This window comes from Vanacampus margaritifer, chromosome 15, assembly GCF_051991255.1.
Source record: "Vanacampus margaritifer isolate UIUO_Vmar chromosome 15, RoL_Vmar_1.0, whole genome shotgun sequence".
Classification (NCBI taxonomy): domain Eukaryota; kingdom Metazoa; phylum Chordata; class Actinopteri; order Syngnathiformes; family Syngnathidae; genus Vanacampus; species Vanacampus margaritifer.
In genome coordinates this window covers 14156436-14176567 of record NC_135446.1, presented here as the reverse complement: position 1 = coordinate 14176567, position 20132 = coordinate 14156436, and the positions used below count along the sequence as shown (strand labels likewise).

At 44.5% G+C, this 20132-nt stretch overlaps 4 protein-coding genes across 5 annotated transcripts; 3 read left to right on the top strand and 1 right to left on the bottom strand.

Annotated features, from left to right (window-relative positions):
* Positions 1 to 161: 161 nt before the first annotated feature.
* Positions 162 to 2627, top strand: sco2 (synthesis of cytochrome C oxidase 2). Of its 2 annotated transcripts, none has more exons than XM_077543653.1 (3): positions 162 to 706; positions 1624 to 2168; positions 2239 to 2627. In XM_077543653.1, the coding sequence occupies exons 2-3, from the start codon at positions 1625 to 1627 to the stop codon at positions 2472 to 2474; spliced, it is 780 nt and encodes a 259-aa protein (XP_077399779.1). In that variant the 5' UTR covers positions 162 to 706; position 1624; the 3' UTR covers positions 2475 to 2627. The 2 variants fall into 2 exon arrangements, with proteins under 2 accessions (XP_077399779.1, XP_077399778.1); XM_077543652.1 differs by having other exon boundaries at positions 166 to 720.
* Positions 2628 to 3414: 787 nt separating this feature from the next.
* On the top strand, positions 3415 to 5762 carry cradd (CARD and death domain containing adaptor protein). The gene is made up of 2 exons (XM_077543654.1): positions 3415 to 3882; positions 4672 to 5762. The coding sequence occupies exons 1-2, from the start codon at positions 3528 to 3530 to the stop codon at positions 4971 to 4973; spliced, it is 657 nt and encodes a 218-aa protein (XP_077399780.1). The 5' UTR covers positions 3415 to 3527; the 3' UTR covers positions 4974 to 5762.
* On the bottom strand, positions 4987 to 12597 carry myrfl (myelin regulatory factor like). The gene is made up of 23 exons (XM_077543646.1): positions 12488 to 12597; positions 11977 to 12064; positions 11742 to 11797; positions 11438 to 11657; positions 10709 to 10894; positions 10428 to 10623; positions 10287 to 10363; positions 10114 to 10224; positions 9944 to 10049; positions 9657 to 9857; positions 9481 to 9589; positions 9301 to 9410; positions 9090 to 9235; positions 8870 to 9016; positions 8456 to 8509; positions 7552 to 7598; positions 6917 to 7063; positions 6794 to 6841; positions 6637 to 6721; positions 6491 to 6565; positions 6309 to 6420; positions 6153 to 6224; positions 4987 to 5166 (listed from the first exon to the last, which is right to left on the bottom strand). Exons 1-23 carry the CDS (start codon positions 12573 to 12575, stop codon positions 5077 to 5079), a joined length of 2571 nt encoding a protein of 856 aa, XP_077399772.1. The 5' UTR covers positions 12576 to 12597; the 3' UTR covers positions 4987 to 5076.
* A 2547-nt stretch (positions 12598 to 15144) lies between these two features.
* On the top strand, positions 15145 to 20015 carry rab21 (RAB21, member RAS oncogene family). Its single transcript, XM_077544443.1, has 7 exons — positions 15145 to 15683; positions 16714 to 16773; positions 16846 to 16953; positions 17022 to 17085; positions 19160 to 19214; positions 19284 to 19372; positions 19544 to 20015. The coding sequence occupies exons 1-7, from the start codon at positions 15549 to 15551 to the stop codon at positions 19681 to 19683; spliced, it is 651 nt and encodes a 216-aa protein (XP_077400569.1). The 5' UTR covers positions 15145 to 15548; the 3' UTR covers positions 19684 to 20015.
* Positions 20016 to 20132: the final 117 nt, after the last annotated feature.

Here is a 20132-nt window from a genome sequence, read left to right as displayed (position 1 = left end):
TTATAGAAAAGTATTGAAAACCTGAGAATATTCTGGAGATTTTTTGAATAAATTGATTATACAGTATGTAATGTATAATGGATGTATATCTGATTACGTTTATGGCTCTGTGAATTTACAAGTGTAGTTTTGGGTTTACACCACAAGAGAGGAGTAGTGACACGCGAGTCAATTGTTTTCTGAAAATATGCAGCTCACTTTATGAACGCTTACGACTGCTGTAAATCAAAAACAGTAAATGTTTTTATTTATTAAGATTGAGGTGCTTTTCTTTCAACAAATGTGTTGCTTTGACATAAATAAGCAAAGAAACCATAGACAATAGCTCAATATCTGCTCTTACATTAAACTCCTATGCGCTATTTCTGTTGTCATTTTTATATTTGTCCAAACAACAAAAGCTCTCGCTCCTCGGACGCTAAGCTAAAAGAGTAATTTTCTTTGTATATGAAATATGAAATGAAAACATGAAAAAAAGACGACGCATTTCAGTCCGTTAGTTGGCGGTAATGTGCATATACTGGTTGCTAACCTCCATTGAACGCATGGGGGAAAAACAGCTGTAGAAGAAAAAGGCGAAGAAGAAGAAGAAGCCGATAGCATCGTGCTAATGACAGCTAGCAGTCAAATGAGAGCCTTCTTTTTCTTGTCTTCGTTTTCTTCGCCGTGTTTTTGTGCAAGTGGACGCTCGTGGAAGTGACAACAGGTAATTTAGCTGAGGTAAGTTTCAACTTCCTTCAAGCTGGAAGCGTGGATGAGTGCAACACGGATCATTTGAGCAGGGACTGAGGTCATTTTCCATTACAAAATTGCTATCTGGATGGAATTATGGTCATATTCTCATTTACCCCCTACATTTATGTCTCGGGGGCGGGGGCGATTATTGCAGTCTAATTATTTTTTCTATGCTTGGTATAAAGTTGGTGTGGGTGATTATTGTTTAATTTATTTAAACAAATAAAATCAAACCAAATAATATTTGGTGGGTGATATTTAAATTTAAATTGATATATTAAAAGGTGATTCCTTTTTCTTTAAAGGCTCTTTATCAACATTTTAATATAGTTGATATTTGTTGTGATTACAGCTGCAACTGACGGTTATTTTAATTATAGATTAGTTTTTAGATTAGAATTTAACATTTTCATATCTGTTCCAAAATGGGATATCATTTTAAACTGACAGCACAAACACAAATTAATGATAGTTTACGATCCTGATTTGGTCTGTAACATGCAGAAAGCCAAGAAAAATGTTGATTTGTTTTTTAAAGCGCAAGTAGATGTCTGGCAATATTTTATATTCTCTCTCTTGAGAATCAATCTGCTTTCATGGAGGACTAGACACATCTGAGAATATGTGCTGAGGCTAAAATTCTGAATATTTTTATGCAATTTTAATTATCAAAATTGTCGAGCGATATGAGAAATCGATAAATGGCTTTACCAGATTTTGAAGCAAATTACACACCAAATCTAAGAATTATGTCATTTTTATTTTATTTTTTTAATCTAGCGAGCGTCGATTTACAATTTGTTAGTTTTTTTATCAGGAAGCTCCAGTTCTAATGATGGAAACATAAAGAAAAAACCCCTGACATATTTCTGATTGGCTTGTGTTCAGGATGTTGGCACTCAGGTGCATTGCGGCGGATCTCCGTGGAGGTTTCCGGCTACGGAAGACGTTTGGGCAAGGTCCGCGCAGACTTGCTCTGCCGCCCGCTATCCGCCTCTTGTCTCAAGGCGAACGATCGCCGGCCAAGCTAAAGCTGAAGACGCGCGTGGCCGTGGCGCTGCTGGCGGGCGGCGGAGTATTGGCGGCGTGGGCGTGGATGGACGCCGAGAAGCGGCAGAAGGATCGGCGAGCTCGCGCCGAGCTGCTGCAGCGGGCGGCGCTGGGTATGGGCAACTTCAGCCTGGTGGACCACCACGGGAAGCGCCGCACTAAGCGAGACTTCCTGGACCGCTGGGTGCTGCTCTACTTCGGTTTCACTCGATGTCCTGATATCTGCCCCGACGAGCTGGACAAGATAAGTGCCGCTGTGGCCGAGCTGGACGGCGATGCCTCGCTGCCGCCCGTGCAGCCCCTCTTCATCACCGTCGACCCCGAGCGTGACAGTGTGGATGCGCTGGCCCGCTACGTCAAAGACTTTCACCCTCGGCTGGTAGGTTGGAAACTTGGAAACTTCTCCAAATTTCTCTGCTAAACTTTTGTTGGTTTTGGCGTGAGCGCAGGTAGGCCTGACGGGCACGTCTGAAGAGGTGCAGGAAGCGGGTCGCGACTACCGAGTATACGCCGGCCGCGGCCCAAAGGACGAGGATGGCGACTACCTGGTGGACCACTCGATCCTCATCTACCTCGTCAGTCCCGACGGACTCCTCGTCGACTACTACAACCGCCGCAAGGACAAGGAGCACATCGTGCAAAGCATACGCCAACACATTGCCGACCATCTCCAAACGCAACACTTGTGACGATTCCAGTAAATCGACATGTCAAAAGAGAGATGGGAGGATTTTGCAAGTAGTCCTCATCGGATACTTTAAATTGAAAGCTATCATGTTGAAGAATAATTATGAACTTTTTTTTGTGACATACTTTTTGTGACTACAAAAAGAACATGCAGTTGTTCGTCGTCATGATCTCACAGTATCTTCAATTTTTCAATCATAATTCTCTGACAAAAAACGGTATGTTTCTTTGTTTTCTTTTCCAGGGCTGATACTGATTGTTAGTAGGCCAGTAAAAGGGATTATATTGGCGTTCCAAAAAAAAAAAGAAGACAACTTTTCATTTAGTTTAAATATCTTTAAGCATGTTTATTGAACATTTCAGATTTGTTTTTAATATTATACAATACATGGTAAATGGGCTTTCATTTGGATGGTGCTTTTATACCTTGGAGGTACTGAAAGCGCTTTCACACCAATCGTCTCCGCATCTCTTGATGACACAGCATCAGGAGCAACTTCAGTATCTTGATCAAGGACACGGTTACAAAGGGCTCAGGATCGAACCCACAACCTTCGAGTTGTGAGATAACCGTTCTCTCACTAGCGGGGAACTGCAAGGCTAAGGTCATATGAGCATGTCTTACAAAGTTCAATGGAAACTTCAAACAAGTAAATGGCTTCTGATAGTTATCTTCAGTAAAGTTTTTTCAAAATAACTCAAATGTTCAACTTCCGCTGATCTTAGTTTTAATTTCAAACCAAACAAAATGTGCAGGAGCATCTCTTACCTGAGGTTGACATGGTTTGAAATTTATCTCAGACAGATTTTATTTTAAGGTCGATATATTTGTCAAATTGTCGAATATCAGTGCCAATAACCTGATAATCTGTCTATTCCTAATACTTCATTTCATACCACCGATATTTCAAAATACGTCTTATTTATCCTTTTTTTGTGATAGTTTGAACGCAAGTCCTCAATAGGACTGTCGTAGGAAATGCCATTTGTTCTGCCTCTGTTTCTGATCGGACACAAAAACAAAAGGCACAAATGCGGAAGTAAGGAGCGTCGCCATGGATCCGGTCCACAAAGAAGTTCTGCGAAAGATGCGCCTGGATTTATCTGAGCAGCTATTGGTGTCGGACGGCGTGCTGCCCTTCTTGTATCAAGAGGACATCCTGACGGCCGCGCAGGTAGAGGATATTTTAGCAGAGAGCACCGACCGGAAGCGGTGCCTCAAGATGCTTGACTTGCTCCCGAAGCGCGGTCCGAAAGCCTTCGAGTGCTTTCTCCGAGCGCTCGACGACTTCGCGTGGCTCCGAGAGCGACTGCTGCAAGAGCTCGACGACCGGACCGGGACCGGGACCAGGACTGCTAGCTCACCCCAGGAGGTTCCGACGAGTCACCGAGGAAGGTCGTCGACTACAGGTATGACGTCATCACAACGTTACTGTCTTTTAAAATGCATGCATTTTATTTATTTTAAATTAGCTCAATTAAAAGTATATAAATATGACAATTAACATATAATAAATAACTTAATTATTACTATGATAAAGCAGTCATTTTGAATCAAAATTTTAAAAGTTGAAATTCGTAAAAAAAAAATCACGCTGTTGCATCATTTATTCAGAATTATTTGTGTAGCAATTCAAACTAGAACATCAAATAATAGTTGTAATCGTTAATATGAGAAAAGCACAAGTCCGTGACGTCACTAGTTTTCAATTATTCTTGTGAAAGCGTTCAAATATGACATTTATTGTGAAATAAATGTTTGGTGAACGTATTTAGATTAGGACTGATTGGGTAAACTTTTTCAAACTGAACGTTGGGCCAGCTCATTTGGAGATGAGGTTAAAAAAGTTATTCTTATAGTAACAATAATGAATTATAATTAAAAGCATTTTTGATTATGTAAAGCTAACAATTCAAACAGTTAATACACATTTCTGTAAAAAAAAAAAAAAAATGACGTTAGGCTTTGGAGCTGGGATTTTTTTTTAATTCTTTTTTTTAGAACTGCAACGGAGCAGGTACCAGAAAGAGCGAGTAGAGTAGAGCCGGGTAGATTTGTAGGTGGAGAAGGGGCTTTTGTAAAGTAGAGTAGATACCGGCGGTGGAAACGAGGCTTAAGTGGGATGAGGAAATGGAGGAAAGAAAAAAAATCAAGTGGCCCTCGAGTGACTTTGATGTTATTGTGTGCTTTGTGTCAAGACGACGCGTGCGGCCTTCCGGACGACGTGGCCCAGCAAGTGCCTTCCGAGCGTCAGCTTTCGCGCCTGGCGTCGGTCCTGGGTGGCGAGTGGGAGTCAGTCGCGATGGACCTGGGCGTGTCATCGGCTGCCCTGTTTCGTTGCCGCGCCGACAACGTTCAATGTTGCCACGGCGCCGCGCTGGCGGCGCTGTTGCTGTGGCGACGCTCGCAAGGGAAGAACGCCACCACGCGAAGACTGCAACAAAGTCTGCAGGCTGCAGGCGTCCACTCGTCCGTCCTGCTGGACGTTTTGATGACGTGACAGATACCGAAGCTTCGTCTGGACTTTGAATAGTTTTATTTACATTTTTAATATACACTTTTTTTCTTTTATTCAATCACATTTTCAAGACAAAAAAGTGGTGTCAGTTGCTGCAGCGGCGGTAAAAGTAGAAATGGTAGTCTGTGAACAGCGCCCCCCCGAAGTGATGGTCGGTACTGCAGTCGGCTTGACCCTGTGTGTATATACATATAGAATTGTGATTTAAGAGTTGAGAATGAGCAGAATGATTCAAAATTGTGTTCAGACTTGTGAACCCATTGCCAAATTCCCCAAACCCAATCAAGGGATTTTTCTGGAGTGGAACTTTCAGAAGAACAGCTCAGTTGTATTTAACTTGTGCTACTTTATGCAATAGAGTAAGATCACTATAACATCCACAAAATATTCCAATGTAGTGATTAGTAAGTAGGGAATAAACAATTTCAGATTTTTATTTATTTTTTGCCGTTGACGCTGAGACGATAATAGTCGAGTCGACCCTTTTGGCTAATCAATTATTTCATTTGTATTTTTCAAGTTGTTATCTTGCTATCTGTGTAACTAACAAGTGTTTTAATAATCTGTTGATCTGTTGTTTTTTTTGTCTGATTGGTCAGATAAAAAAACGCATTTAATTTCCATCCCTTTATTCACAAACAGGACATTTTATTTCAAATTAACTGTGTAGAAAATGTACAATCATAAATTGATTATGATTTAGTTACTTGTTTGGCCCGTAACATCCGTCAGAAAATGTTGACCAATGTGTTTTTTGAAATTAAAGATCGAAAGAAATGCATTTGTCTTATTTTGATTCAATACAAAAAAAATCTGCATTTAATGCTGACAGGCTGAAATTCCAAAGAGCAGGACAATTTTACGTTAAAATAGTTCTCTGAACGATCGATTATCAAAATTGTTTAGTTGATTCAATTGTTGCATCTCTTATAATTTGACAATTTTCACAGGCATATATTCTTTATCCTCTGTGAAGAATTACTATTAGTAGGGCTTGTTTAGGAATGACAAATCTATGCATATTTAAATAATTTTATTATACTGCCCCTGGTGGCCGAGGTGCGATTAATCGATTAGTTGTTGCGTTCTTTTTATGTGAAACATAAAACATAGTTCTGCTTGTATTTGGTGTCTTCGTAAAGTGTGTGTGCGTGTTCTTACGGCCACCGTGGATCGAAAGTGGTACGAGCTGTGGTAAAGCCGAGCCACGTGCAGCGGCCACTCGTGTTCCCCCTGCAAACAAGCAAGTTCATTCAGTGATGTGCATCCAGGTTACTCGGAGAAGTCAAGACTCAAGTGAAGGTGTGTTTGTGGAACCTGCGTGTTTGAGAGATATGGACCGGCGTTAACGAGGTTTCTGTCGTGCAGGGCGGCGCAGGCGGTCGACTCGTGAGAGGCGCACAGGTGCACCACCAGGAGCTCGGTGGAACTGAACACGCGCGTATATAGCTCAACAAGAGGTCATGTGCATGTGCGTGCGTGGCACTAACGAGCCTTACTTCATGAGGAGGGTCACTCGCATGTTGAGTGGTACAAACGGGCTGACGGGGACCTGGAAGACGAACCTGCCGGGTCTGAAGACGCCAAACAGGCAATCGTAAGAATTTAGGGGAGGGGGCGTTTTTTGTGTTTTTCGCAAACTTACCCGCACTCGTCTCGCACGCAGTAGCGGCTGTCAATCACCTGCTGGTTCTCTTTGATCATGAAGGATGTGATGGTGGTGTTGGTCCCTGTCAAACACACGCACACACATTTCTTCCACACACTTATGCACGCACAGCGTTAGGAATATTCGTACGTACAATCTGTGGAACTTTGAATCTTGTCGAGGAAGTGGTCTGTAGTTTTCTCTGCAAACAAACAAACATCCGTTGTCACTTCCTGTCAAATGACCACGCGCGGTCGCGCTATCGACCGGCACTCACCCGCCCCGTCGCCCGCTTGCGCTCGGGCGGCGTTGACGTAATGCCCGCCCCCCGATTGAGCGGGGCAGCAGTACACGGTGTCGCAGTACAGCAGTTCGCAGAAGTGCACATCCGGGGGCCAAGGCCCCGGGGGGGCGATAGGTGGCGCTATGAGAAAACCCAGAGATGAACTCATTTGCTCCCAAAAATGTATACATGTTTTAAGTGTCCCAAAGACATATATATTCGTTTTTATGTTGTTTTTTATGCTAGAGCATACAGAAGGCTTTGATGCAGCCTCTCAACTGCAAAGAACGGTTGAAGAAATGCTAGTTATTACACAAACGGCCAGCAGGTGGCAGCAGAGCAAAAATAGATCAACCAGGGCCATGTTAAAAAAAAAACTAATTACTCACATTTCTAAATAAATTTATAAATAATGATGAAACTTAGCTATATTCTAATGCTAATTTCTGCAAAACGGAAACAGACGCAAATATACTTTTTTCCTGATGAGAGAAGAGACTGATCTTTTTTTTGCTAGGTTCCATGTTTTTATAGCAATAGAACACAATATTCTGTGGGTAAAACAGCCAGGAGTGTTCAGTGAAAATGGCTGGGAGTCATTGAGTTAATTGGTTAGAAAGACGCTTTACCTGAGGTGCCGCTGGCTGCCGTCGGCGTCGGAAGAACGCTGCTGTTACTGATGCACACAAAAACAAAAACACATTTTTGGGGCCATGAGGCCTTAAAATATCTCAGATGTTTTGCCCAAAAATTTAGAAAAATTGCTAAAGAGAATTTCCGATTTTATTTCCCCCTTGTGTGATTTGCTTCTGGGTACCGAGCAAATCTTGAAACCTTTTTTTTTGTGTGTGTCTACTTTCAGAAACATAAAGTCGTCATCTTGATGATGCCGATGAAGCAGAGAAGGATCAATACTTATTCAAGTAAAGTAACACCTCCTCCATCTTGTTTTTCTTTGCAAATCATGTAAAAATAAGTACGAGTGTCAACACAGTGGTGCCTTGAAATGCGAGTGCCTTGACTTCAGAGTTTTTGGTCTTGAGAATGAAGTAAAAGTGTGCTTCAGACCCCTCACCACTAGATGGCAGCAGCACACTTCAAAACATCTGACCACCATCAGTTCACATTGGCTTCCTTGCAGTGGAGGGACAATATACCTTGGGGGCACTATTGAGTCATTAAGCTGCTTTGCCAGTAAACACCACAGAACAAGAACAGACGGACAACACATTGGGTACAGTTAAGTTTTGTGCTCTTTGAGGGTTATGTGGCCTGCATATTTTATTACGCTATGTTTTTAGACTGCTAAGGGAAATTTTCCTTACCCACAAAAAATTTATTTGAAGTGTGTTTGGGGGGTCTGGTACAGATTACTTTCGATTCATTTCAGTGGGGAAAGATGATTTGGGATCCAAGCACGATTACAAAACAAATTAACCTCGTATCTCAAGGCACCACTGCACATGTAAGTAGAAACACACTACAGCTACTATACAAATAGTAATACATGCAGTGAGAAGTAAAAGTGTTCACCTGACGCCAGAAGCAGGTAAGTTGAGCAGGTACATGGCGCCGATGGTAATGATGCTGATCACACACACACGCACACACACACACTCTTGTTCAGTATTGTCCAAAATGTCACAAAAATATTAACATAATGATGACGACTCAATTGTGGATCTGTTTAGTTGGACGCCTTGCTATTATTGTGTTGTTTGAATGGCAATATGCAGATAAATTGTACCTTTGGCCATCTAGTGGAAGAGCATTTAATTGTGCTGCCTGTCACTATACATCGCTGGCATAGACAGATGGACAATATTTGTAGTCAGGAAATCGTGAATTTTTGCCCAATTCAGTGAATTGGAAGCTCTCAAGCCACACAATGGTGTCGCTGTCGAGACGTCAGTATGGGAGCAAACAGGAAGTGACATCATCGCTTACCCAACGGCGACGGCAAGGCACAGCGTGAGCACGCCAGCCCGGAACATCTTCTGCGGCGCGCAGCCGTCGGCGTCCGCCTCAGAAACTTTGGGTCGCGCGTCCAAACTCTGCGCCGCCGCCGACGCGATGCTCGGCTTCCTCGATGTCCTGTCCAGAGAAGACGGAGAGCTTTTATTTTGAAAGCGCGCTGGAGAAGAGGAAGTTGGAGAAGAGGAAGTACCCTGTGGAGCGCAGACTTCCTGTCAGGCTCTTGAGCTTGGCCAGGCGTCGCTTCCAGACCTCCAACTCGCTCACGCGCGTCTCCAGGCTGTCGGCCATCTTGGAGAGCTGCTGCACCGCGCCCACGTTCTCCATGAAGATCTGGTCCTGGACGATGAAAGGCGGCCATGAGGGACGAGGAAGAGGAGAAGGTTGTGAGGAAGAGGAGATACCTTGTCGATGAGCAGGAAGTTGTCGATCTTGTGGCCATCGTGGCACGTGATGTCGCCAACCTCCTTGACAGCCGAAGGGAGAAGCTCTTTCACCTCTTGAGCCAGCACGCCTGAAACGTCACACACACACACACGTAAATGACATTTTACACAGGCACCCCACGCCAGCTTGCTGTTGACCTGTCTGGTGCGTGTGTTCGATGCCCATCTTAGACGCAAACTCTGGCTTGTAGTCAAACTCCACCAGTCGCACCCGCGTAATCCTCCTCAGGTGCTCCTCAACATCCACCTGAACACACAAGATTTTTAGAAGACACCCACGCCAGCTTCACAGACGCATCACTTCCTGTCCGCACCTCCTGAATGTTGCACTTGGCGCGCTGGTCGGAGGGCTGCATGACGCGGCCCATGACGGTGGCGTTGCCGCACACCACCAGGGCCTCGTCGGGGGCGTCCGTGTTGATGCCCACCCGGCCGTGGCACGCCACGGCATCCTGTGCCGCCCCGCGCTGCCACAGGGCGTCGCCGTCCATCTCAAACTGGCCCGGGTTGGACGCCTGTGTGCACGTTCCGGAGGGCGCGTGTCAAGAAAACCACAAAACAAAACGGCGGTGTTGGTGGGCGGGAGCGAGCGAGCGGTTACCCTGACGATAAGTTTCTCGGACACGAGAGCGGCAAGGAGGAAGGACGACGAGTCTTTGTCTTCTTCCTTGATAGCGGCGTACAATCCAACCACCATCTGGAAATATCTGTACATACACAATTAGCACATGCGGACAAAAACGCACACATACTCACAAAACCCAGATGTACCTCTGGTCGGGGTTGGGCCGTCCCTTCTTCCTCATATTGTTGGCGGTGGTCTCGCTAAAGTGAAGCCGTCCTAGCGTCACTTTGCTCATGGCACCGTTCGCCACGCCGACCCTACGGGAATCGAACAACCGTCACGTCGAGCCACGTGGCGACCTCACGGCGGCGGCGCCCACCTGACGGGCCGCAAAGCCTTCTTGGTGCGGTCGGCCTGAGACTGCTCCATAGTCACGTGATGCTCGGGAGATTCCATCTGGCGGCAATATTAGCGCCCATTAGCGTTGTTGGCTAACTGCGCTAAGCTAATGGCAGCTAACCTTGACCCCAAACACGTTGATGTTGAGGTGGTCCAGTTGGCGCACGCCGTGTGGTGTTTTCACGTACGCGGGCTCCATGGCAAGGCCCACGTGAACTGTCACCTGGAAGTGGTTCTTCTTCTGGCACACGAAAGCGTCGTCGGCCGGCGAGAAGTTGAAGCCTTTGTCCGTGGCCACCGCCAACGCTGGAGGATGCCTGTGAAAACACCAAAAACATCATGGGAGTCAACTTTGTCACCCACGGCATGCACATGGCTACAAAGAGCAGGTGGCGGACTCACATGACGTGCAAGTTAGCATCCAGGACGGCATTCCACTCAGTCTGGCGGAACGTCTCCCACCTCAAGCAGCCGCTGGGGACGAGTCCTCCTCGGGTCCCGTCGCCATCGTCCCCAAACGGAAGTCGGTCAGGTCCTGACGACGAATCTTCCGACTCGCTTCTTTTCCTTTTGCTTCTGTCGGAGGAGCTCAAGACAAACACCAGGGCGCTTTTTACTACAGTTGGCCACTTCCATCTATTCATTTGAGTTCAGCTGGACAATTTGTTTTTTCCTGCGGCTTTTCTGACCCAACATGGCTTTCCCGTGAGATGAATGAAAAAGTTGAATAAACCTGAACTGTACCCCAAAAAAATCTTTCCATGTTTTATGCACCCCCACTAGTCTAAATATGTCATTATGATTAATATTGCATTTGTGGAATATGAATTGAGCAGCAACACCCACCCGCCCGCTTTTTTCCCCCCATCTCAGGGGGCGGCCATTTTGCCACTCGCCGTTCTGAGCTGTGATGTCATTTTCAGTCGACAGCAAGTGGCAAAATGGCTGCCCCATGAAATGGAAAAAATTCACAAATGCAATAATCAGAATACTGTGCAAAGATTTTTGGGGGATTGACTCCGCCTTTAAAAACTTACTGGACTCGAAGTAAGAAATTATTCTTTTGTGCACCACTACAGGGAGCCTGCGTGCCATTAGTGGTACGTGTACGACACTTTAAAAATTACTCACCAGTTTTGTGAGGGGGAGGCAAGCATGCAGGAGGGCGGGGCCGGAGACACCCAGCTGTGACTGTAGCCGTCGGATGGCGCCGCAGCTGCAGAGTCGCCCTCCGATTGGCCAAAATGCAAATGCAGCGCGGTCGGCTCGGCAAGGCGCATTGGTGCCTCGGGAGGGATGTAGCTGGAGTGGCTCGGCCGCTCGGACCAATAGGAAAGCTTAGTTTGGAAATCTGTCAATCGGACGTCGTGCTAACGTTAGCCTTAGCACTAGCGTGGGTGTTTGATGGAAGATGTGGGCGGAGCCATCGACTGACCTGGGATCTGCTCGGGTGAGCAGACATCCGAGTCTGGAGGAGACTCAGGAAGCGCGCTAAGAAGCACGCAGAAGACAAAAACACGTCATGGACCACTCCTGCTATGCCCACGCATAGTCAGTCGCACACAATCACACACCCACGCAAACAGTCACATGCAGTCACTCACACAAACGGTTACATACAAATACAGTCATACACACACACACACACAGCGGCGTGTGTGGAGTCTCACAAAGCGTTGAAGTCGCTGCTGAGGTACTGCTCCAGGATGCTGGTATCCACGGCAACCGAACTGTCCAGAACCTGCCTGACGTCGTGACCTGCACGTCATCACGTCACTGTCATCAGATGACCTTGAAAGGTCAACTTTAGTTGACCTTCTGTCAGCTTTCAAATGTTGACTACCTCTTGCACACGTCAAATTTTGAATTCCACGGATGTCCACTTTCTGTGACACTTCCAGTCTCCGTATCTCTGTTGCAACTGGCGTCAACAGGATGTTCACAGAAGGAAGTGGCCAGGTCACTGGAGGAGCCACAGAAAGGCATCCAAGTGGATGGAATTCAAAATGGATGAATGACCACATGTCCTGAAAACATTGGCCAGTTGGTCATTCCACATTCGAAAGTTGGTCAAAGTTGGTCAAATTGAGTTGAAAAAGTTGCAGTTCATCCTCAATTTTCACTTTCAAGCCCAATTGTCGCAAAACAGGAAATGTGCGTGTTGCTGTCTTGCACGCTCACCGCGGAAGAACTGCTGCAGCGCCTCCGTCTCGCCATGCACAGCCGCAGCCTCCATGCTGGCCAGTAGGTGGCACTGAGGTGGAGACATTAAATGGCCTTAGCATGTGGGTTGCTAGGCAGCAGTAACACAGTCGCACACGCACAGGAATACTGATACACTAAGTTATGCAGTGCACACACAGTCTCTCGCAGACACAAAATCACACACTGTTCAACGCATACAAACATTGTCACAGACACACACACAAACAGCCTCTCGGCCTATTTTTGAGTCTCACTCACACACGAACACCTGACAAAGAGGAGAAGCATGAGTGTTGCTAGGCAACAGGAAAGGCGTAATGTGTGTGACTGTGTGTCCTTGTTTGTTTGAAACACCTGAAACAATACACTTGACAAACACACACACAATTGTGAATGTGAGTCGGGAGTTTGTTCTCGCTCACCCGCCTTTCAGTCCAAAATGGCCGACGCGGCTCCAGTCTGTTGACCACAGACCGATCGTCTTGTCTGTCCGTCCGTCAATCCGATTGGTCGTCCTGCTCAGTGTCTAATCTGTTTGCTACTTTGGACGTCCATGTTTGGACCTTGAAAATGTCTTTTTTTTCCCCCAGAAATGTCTAGGAAGTAGAGATAGAGTCAGAAGTGTTTTTTGCTTCTGTGTGGCGTCCGTCTGGTTTGCGTCAGGTGGACTTTGAGCTTTGAACAGGAAGGTGTGTCACACACCTGTTGTGTGTGCGTGGGTGTGCGCGGCGATCACTGTTCAAAATGCATTTGTATCGTCATCTGAGCTCAGGTGAGCGGGAGGGAGCCTATCCAAGCTAATTTGGAGTGAGAAGTGGGTTGCACCCTGGACTGGTCCCCAGTCATTGTTAGGGCACATATAGACAAACAGGGGACTGGTCGCCAGTTTGTGACAAAGAAACGTTTACAAATGCTTTAGTGAAGCTAACATCCAGTGGTGGGTTGAGATACGACTTTAAAATATTTATTATATTTATTGACTTTAGCGTCTTTGTCATGAACCCATGCACAAACCGGCCATAGCTTTCTAGATAGACTCTTGTAGTTCTGAAAATCCTTCAAAGTGTAAAATGGGTTGGGTAGAAAAGAAACACACACACAAATCAGATAACGTCCAGGTATGAAATCGTTGGGAGGATATCGTGGCTATACTTGTCAATCTAGTACGGATCTTCAGCCCCAATTACAGCGGTTTTCTCCATTGTGAATAAAAGCCTTCTTGTCTAGTGACTCCGAATACTTTTACGTCGTCCTGATTTTGGCGATATTTTAACTTTCCACTGATTAATTTGGAATAGAATACGTGTGAATGAAATGGCAAGCACCAATGTAAACACAATTCTTGGTAAATGCAGCCTCTCAATATGGACGACCGTATGGGATTATGGGATATGGTACTATTTTTAGCACAAAGGGTCGAACCCCTCTATACGCTTCTGTGTAGAAAACAGAAATTATGTTGCCGAGAATCAAACCCATGACCTCAGAACTGTGAAGTCTGTTGACATTTAACATTTTCATTTTATATTTTTACTGTTTTTGAATTTACTTATAGGTATATAGATGCCATATAACTATGTGTAGTTAAATGAATAACACTGTGATAATGATTTTGTGAAATATATTTGAACTTCTCACCCCCGTCCAGCTCTTGAGATAAGAATGTGTATGTTTTAAAAGTTGTCAAGTTCTCATGTCATTAGTCATTTGGTCGTAAAAACTGAAGGTCCAAGGTCAAAGCCTGTCTACATAATTTCTCCGAGGCTGGTGGGGAGCTGAGATAATCATATTGGTGTATCATGTGTCTGCTTATTATAATCACTAACTCTTTGTCAAGTCTAAGGGGGAAGAATCCTTTCTACTAGTATAAAGCGACTGTGTGTTTTCATATTCGACACACTGGGGGCTTAATATCACTTTTCGAATGTAAGCTTTTTTCCTGTGTCTTAAGAGCTCTTAATAAATCCTTGCAAGGAAAACTTCGTCATGAGATCTCAATTCTGATTTATTTGAACACGCAAAATATTACACTTAATAAAGTAATTAAATAATGCCTTCAAGTCTTACACTGCCCCGGAAATACAACATGTGAAAAGCCGAATACAGCTCGTATTGTCTTCCGCGATGAATTGATTACTTGTAGCTGTCAGAGTGTCACACGGGTAGCTGTCAGATGTTTGTGGAAAAAGACAAAGGCAAACAACTGGTCGCCAGCCAAAATTGGGCCACATCGAGACAAACGAGCCTTCACATTCACACTCGGGAAAATTTCGACCTGGAAGACCTAACGTGCGTGTTTTTAGAGCCAGGATTCAAACCGCGAACCTTCTGCGAGACAGACGTGCTGCCCACTCGAACCCCTTGCCCCAGAGAAGCTAGTGTACGAAATGATGAATGCAACTCGTGTTGTTGATTAATTGTGCCGGAGTCACACTGACATGTGTCAGATGTCTGATGTGTGTGTGTTTGTTTGCTGTCAGATGTTTGCAGAATCATGAGGAAGCGCAAACCTCGTCATGTGACACTGCAGATCGTCTATCAAGAGAGGTTTCCCTCGGTTTTGCGTAGTCGTGACCGTGTGTTTTGGACCGGGTCGTTTTATTCTTGCAGCGTAGAAATGTTACAATGTCATGTGAGTGACATTTAGTTTGGATGGAGTTGACTTCACATCTTGTTCAGCTTTAACATAACCGACAATGTGATTTCGCCGCTCCCGTGACCAAGTGGTCCTACATGTTCAATAAACGATCTGTGGCGCTAGCCGGCTAACTGTAGCAAACGGACGCCATTAGTTGCATTGGCGTCACTCTGACGAGGATTTATCCCACTTTGATGTCGACAAGTCGGTCTTGGTTCAGTTTCAAAGTCAATACAGCTGTCGACGTGTCTGCTTGGATTTGTTTGCTCCTTTCCCCGCTCTGGTCGGAAGTCGATGTTATCTACGCAGGAGGTGGCTTGCTACGTGCTAAATATTAGCATTAGCGGACGGAAGGGGGAAAGGGGGGGCTAGCTTGTTGTGACACATCTAGCGGCCGCCATGGCGGCAACGGGCGGCGGCAAAAGCTTCTCGTTCAAGGTGGTCCTTTTGGGGGAAGGTTGTGTGGGGAAGACGTCCATGGTGCTGCGGTACTGCGAGAACAAATTCAACGACAAGCATATAACTACTCTTCAGGTGAGAGTCGCGGCGGGGGCGGGGCAGTTTGTCGTTCTTGAGCGGTGCCTGTAATCGGGATGTCGCAAGTAGAAAAACAAGCATCTCGGATTGCTGGGTGGTGTGTTGAAAGCTGTCACCCGGCGGTGTTGGTGTACGCGTGTTTTGTCTCCCGACTGTCTTGCTCCATACTTGTGGCTTCTGATGTCACAGGTGTCGAGAGCAAGCGTCCCCGATTGCTCGAAAGAAAATGTCAACTCGAAAAGTTGACTTTTCTTCTCAGGAATATTGAATAAATGTTTATTACACATTACACATCTAACTTGTGAGTGTCAATTGAAACGAAACTGGTTTCTAATGTTACGTCACACAGCCGTTTTTGGGGCGTATGTTAAGTCATGGTGCTATAAAACAAGTTGAAACACATTGGCAGGTGTACTTGTTAAAACACGACAAATTTTGCATTTACTAAACTATCTCTATGAGTTCTCTCTCTCTGTATATATATATATATATATATATATATATATATATATGTATATATATATATATATATATATATATATATATATATATATATATATATATATATATATATATATATATATATATATATATATATATATGTGTATATATGTGTGTGTGTGTATCCAGATACACACACACTTCGATCCTTGTAGTTTGATGGCTCATGTTATAGTCTAATTTGCAAATTTATTGAGGGTCAGGTTTACAATGTTTCCATAAGAAATAACTTATTATTGGAAAAATTAAGTTATGCGGCCAATAAAGCTGGGAAGCAAAAGTTTGAAGCTTGTATGGAATTGTGACAAATGAAGGAAATTCCGGACAGGAGGACAATAACAAAGCAAAATTTGCTTTGATTGATGTCATTGTTCTCAAAGTAAAAGGGAACAAATTGATTAAAACGTTACTGAGATCTTTAAAAATAAATAAATCTGATTTGATTTCAACACCGTATGGCCTTGTGTCTCTGATTTTGTGTGTTTAGAATATTGCATATTTATTTGGTGTGTGTGTGTCATTCCAGGCATCCTTCCTCACCAAGAAGCTCAACATCACGGGAAAGCGGGTCAACCTTGCCATCTGGGTAAGACGGCGCTCTCAGTGCGCATTTGGCATGGGGCAGGTCACATGAGTGCGTGTGTGTGCGTGCGTGCAGGATACGGCGGGTCAGGAGCGTTTCCACGCGTTAGGTCCCATCTACTACAGAGACTCCAATGGAGCTGTCCTGGTGTATGACATCACTGATGAAGACTCCTTCCAGAAGGTAACGAGCTACGTGCTAAGATACGTCTTGGTCTTTAGATCTGGTCTGAGCTGGCGTTTGCATTGCAGGTGAAGAACTGGGTGAAAGAACTGCGCAAGATGTTGGGCAACGACATTTGTTTATGTATAGTAGGTAAGTGCCGGTCGTCAGTCACCACAACAAGAAGTATTTAAATAAAAGAATGGTCTTTAAAAAAAAAAATATATATATATATATATCCAATTCCCCAAAATTTGTGACACTATAGAAATTGTGAATAAAAACTCAATGTAATTATGTGGAAGTGCCAAATTGTAATATTTTATTCAGAATAGAACATAGAGAACACGTCAAAAGTTTAAACTGAGAAAATGTATCATTTTAAGGGAAAACTTTGTTGATTTTAAATTCCATGGTGTCAACAAATCTCAAAAAACTTGTGACAAGGCCATTTTCACCACTGTCAGGCATCCCCTTCTTCTTCTTACAACAGTCTGCAAACGTTTGGGGATCGAGGAGACAAGTTTCTCAAGTTTAGAAATAGGAATGCTGTCCCATTCTTGTCTAACACGCGTCTCTCTAACTGTTCAACTGTCTTGGGCTTTCTTTATTACCCTTTATGATGTGCCAAATGTGCTCTAGAAGTGAAAATAAGTGGACTGCAGGTTGTCCATTTCAATACCCGGACGGATCCTTTTCCGACGCAGCCATGATGTTGTAATTGGTGCTGCAATGTGGTCTGGCATTATCGTGTTGATGCCTGGATGGGAGCATATGTTGTTCTCCAATCGGAATATACCTTTCTGCATTGACGATGCCCTTCCAGATGTGGAGGCCGCCCATGCCACACGCACTCATGCAACCCTATACCATCACAGATGCAGTGCTGATAACAACTTGGGTTGTCCTTGTCCTCTTTAGTCAGTATGATATAGCGCCCCAGTTTTCCACAAAGAACTTGGAATCGTGGTTCGTCTGACCACAAAACAGGTTTCCACTTTGCCACACTCCATTTTAAATAACCCCTGGCCCAGAGAAACGCCTGCGCTTCTTGGTCTGCTTTAGAAATGACTTCTTTGTACTGTTGACTTTCATCTGGCAACGGCGGCTGGAACGGTGGATTGTGTTCACCCACAATGTTGTCTGGCAGTATTGCTGAGCACTTTCTGTGATTTTCCTTACAGTAAAGATTCCTGTTTGCGGTGCAGTGCCGTCTAAGGGCCCGAAGATCATGGGCATCCAGTATGATTTTTCGGCCTTGACCCTTACACACACAGATTGTCTTCAACCTTTTTGCAATTTTTCGCTGGCAAACACCTTTCTGATATTTCTCCACTATCTTTCTGCGCAACATTGGAGGAATTGGTGATTCTCTACCCATCTTCGCTTCTGAGAGACACTTCCATTCCGAGAATCTCTTTTTATGTTAAGTTGCCAATGGACCTCATTAGTGGTAACTGGTCTTCCAGCTGTTTTTTTTTATTTTTTATTTTTTATGAAAGTGCAATTGACTTTTCCAGCCTCTTATTGCTACCTGTCCCAACCTTAAAATGATACATTTTCTCAGTTTAAACTTCTGACATGTCATCCATGTTCTATTGTTTATGGTAACATTACAACTTTTTTTCCTTGAAAATAGGAATTTGCTTCATTTTGGTTGTTAGGTTTAGTAAAACTGGTACTTGTGAAATTTTGTTTTAAAAATCAAGATGATAATTGAGATGGGACGATATGAAAAATAACAGCAGCTGCGCCATCACTTCAAAATCATCACGTTGATGATTTTGCCCAACATGGCGCCGCGCCTCATGCTGATGAATTAATGGGCTCTTTGCACAAATCCACTACTTCGTGAACTGAATACACTCCTTCATTTCCTGTCTTTCATGATTGCACAAATTGATTAATCCAGGTGTGTCTTGCCATTGTCGTCGTGGTTACTGAGGTCAGGCACACCTGGATTAATCAATTTGTCCAAACATGAAAGACAGGAATTGAAGGCGTGGTACTGAGTTCAGGAAGTAGAGGATTTGTGCAAAGAGCCCATTCAGTTTCATTTTTACACCACCAGCGCAATGTTCTTTTGTCTGGCGCATACAATGTATTTATTTTGTATTTCCCCTTTGATTGGCGTTTGGATTATGAGGCAGGGTCCCTGGAAAATGTCTCCTTGGACCCACAGTTTTTTAACCTATGACCTTAACCAGTGTGTCTGAATGTCGTGCAGGTAACAAAACTGATTTGGACAAAGACAGGAATGTTTCCACGGAGGAGGCTGAAAGGTGAGTGAGTGAACAATGACGTCATTGCGGCCGTGACAGGGCGGTTTCTCAACGCGTCTGTCGTCATAGTTACGCAGCATCAGTGGGGGCCAAGCACTACCAGACGTCAGCCAAGCTCAATAGCGGCATCGAAGAGCTCTTCTTGGACTTGTGTAAACGTAAGAAACTTCAACTTCACTGACATAAGTACAAAATGCAGTGGACAAAATAGACAGTAGACCATGCGTTCTCCGTGCCCATGTGTGTGGCTGTTCTTGGCTGGGTGCATGTGTGTTATATGATCATGTGTTTTGTCATAGCGATGGGTCATGTGACATGTGTTTACTTAGGAATGATGGAGGCTGCTCAGGCCGAGGAGCGGTCCAAGGGAAACGGTGGCAGCCAAACGGCATCCAGTCGGAGAGGTGTACAGATTGTCGATGATGAGCCACAGGCCACGCCCACTGGGGGATGCTGCTCGTCTGGCTAACGTACACACACACACACACACACTTTCTCTGGTCTGTCAATGTTGCTAAAGATCATGGAGAAGTTCATAAATAAAAGTTAAAGTAGCAGGAATCATGCAAGCGCTCATTTCCTGTCTAATTGACGTGAAGGCGGATGCATGGCATCACTTCCTGTCTGATATAAAATGGTGGCGTTTGGTTGGGGTGAAGCACAAAGTAGTTGAATGGCCTCCAATAGGCAACATTCCTCATGATTAACAGGTGTGCGTGCGAGTGGTCATATTGTGCATGCTTGATTGTGTAATGGGCTTTGATTACAAAAAAATGTTCATTAAATGTTTATTGAAAGTAAGTCACCTGTGCACTGTGTATTTTGGCCAACACGGGGCGCTCAATTTTGTAGACACCACTCCCTAAAAATGTTAGGTTGCATAAACAGTAGTCAAACTAATTCACTGCCAGTTACAAT

Bases quoted from the DNA above. Each gene is read 5' to 3' on its own strand.
- rab21 (XM_077544443.1), top strand. From the start codon at position 15,549: ATGGCGGCAACGGGCGGCGGCAAAAGCTTCTCGTTCAAGGTGGTCCTT. The intron at 16,954-17,021 runs GTAACGAGCTAC...TTTGCATTGCAG, and splicing joins ATGAAGACTCCTTCCAGAAG to GTGAAGAACTGGGTGAAAGA. The intron at 19,215-19,283 runs GTGAGTGAGTGA...CTGTCGTCATAG, and splicing joins TCCACGGAGGAGGCTGAAAG to TTACGCAGCATCAGTGGGGG.
- myrfl (XM_077543646.1), bottom strand. From the start codon at position 12,575: ATGTCTCCACCTCAGTGCCACCTACTGGCCAGCATGGAGGCTGCGGCT. The intron at 6,421-6,490 runs GTAAGGCTCGTT...GCGCGTGTTCAG, and splicing joins CGAGTGACCCTCCTCATGAA to TTCCACCGAGCTCCTGGTGG. The intron at 5,167-6,152 runs GTAAGAACACGC...ATATACACACAG, and splicing joins ACTTTCGATCCACGGTGGCC to GGTCAAGCCGACTGCAGTAC.
- sco2 (XM_077543653.1), top strand. From the start codon at position 1,625: ATGTTGGCACTCAGGTGCATTGCGGCGGATCTCCGTGGAGGTTTCCGG. The intron at 2,169-2,238 runs GTTGGAAACTTG...GAGCGCAGGTAG, and splicing joins CTTTCACCCTCGGCTGGTAG to GCCTGACGGGCACGTCTGAA.
- cradd (XM_077543654.1), top strand. From the start codon at position 3,528: ATGGATCCGGTCCACAAAGAAGTTCTGCGAAAGATGCGCCTGGATTTA. The intron at 3,883-4,671 runs GTATGACGTCAT...CTTTGTGTCAAG, and splicing joins AGGAAGGTCGTCGACTACAG to ACGACGCGTGCGGCCTTCCG.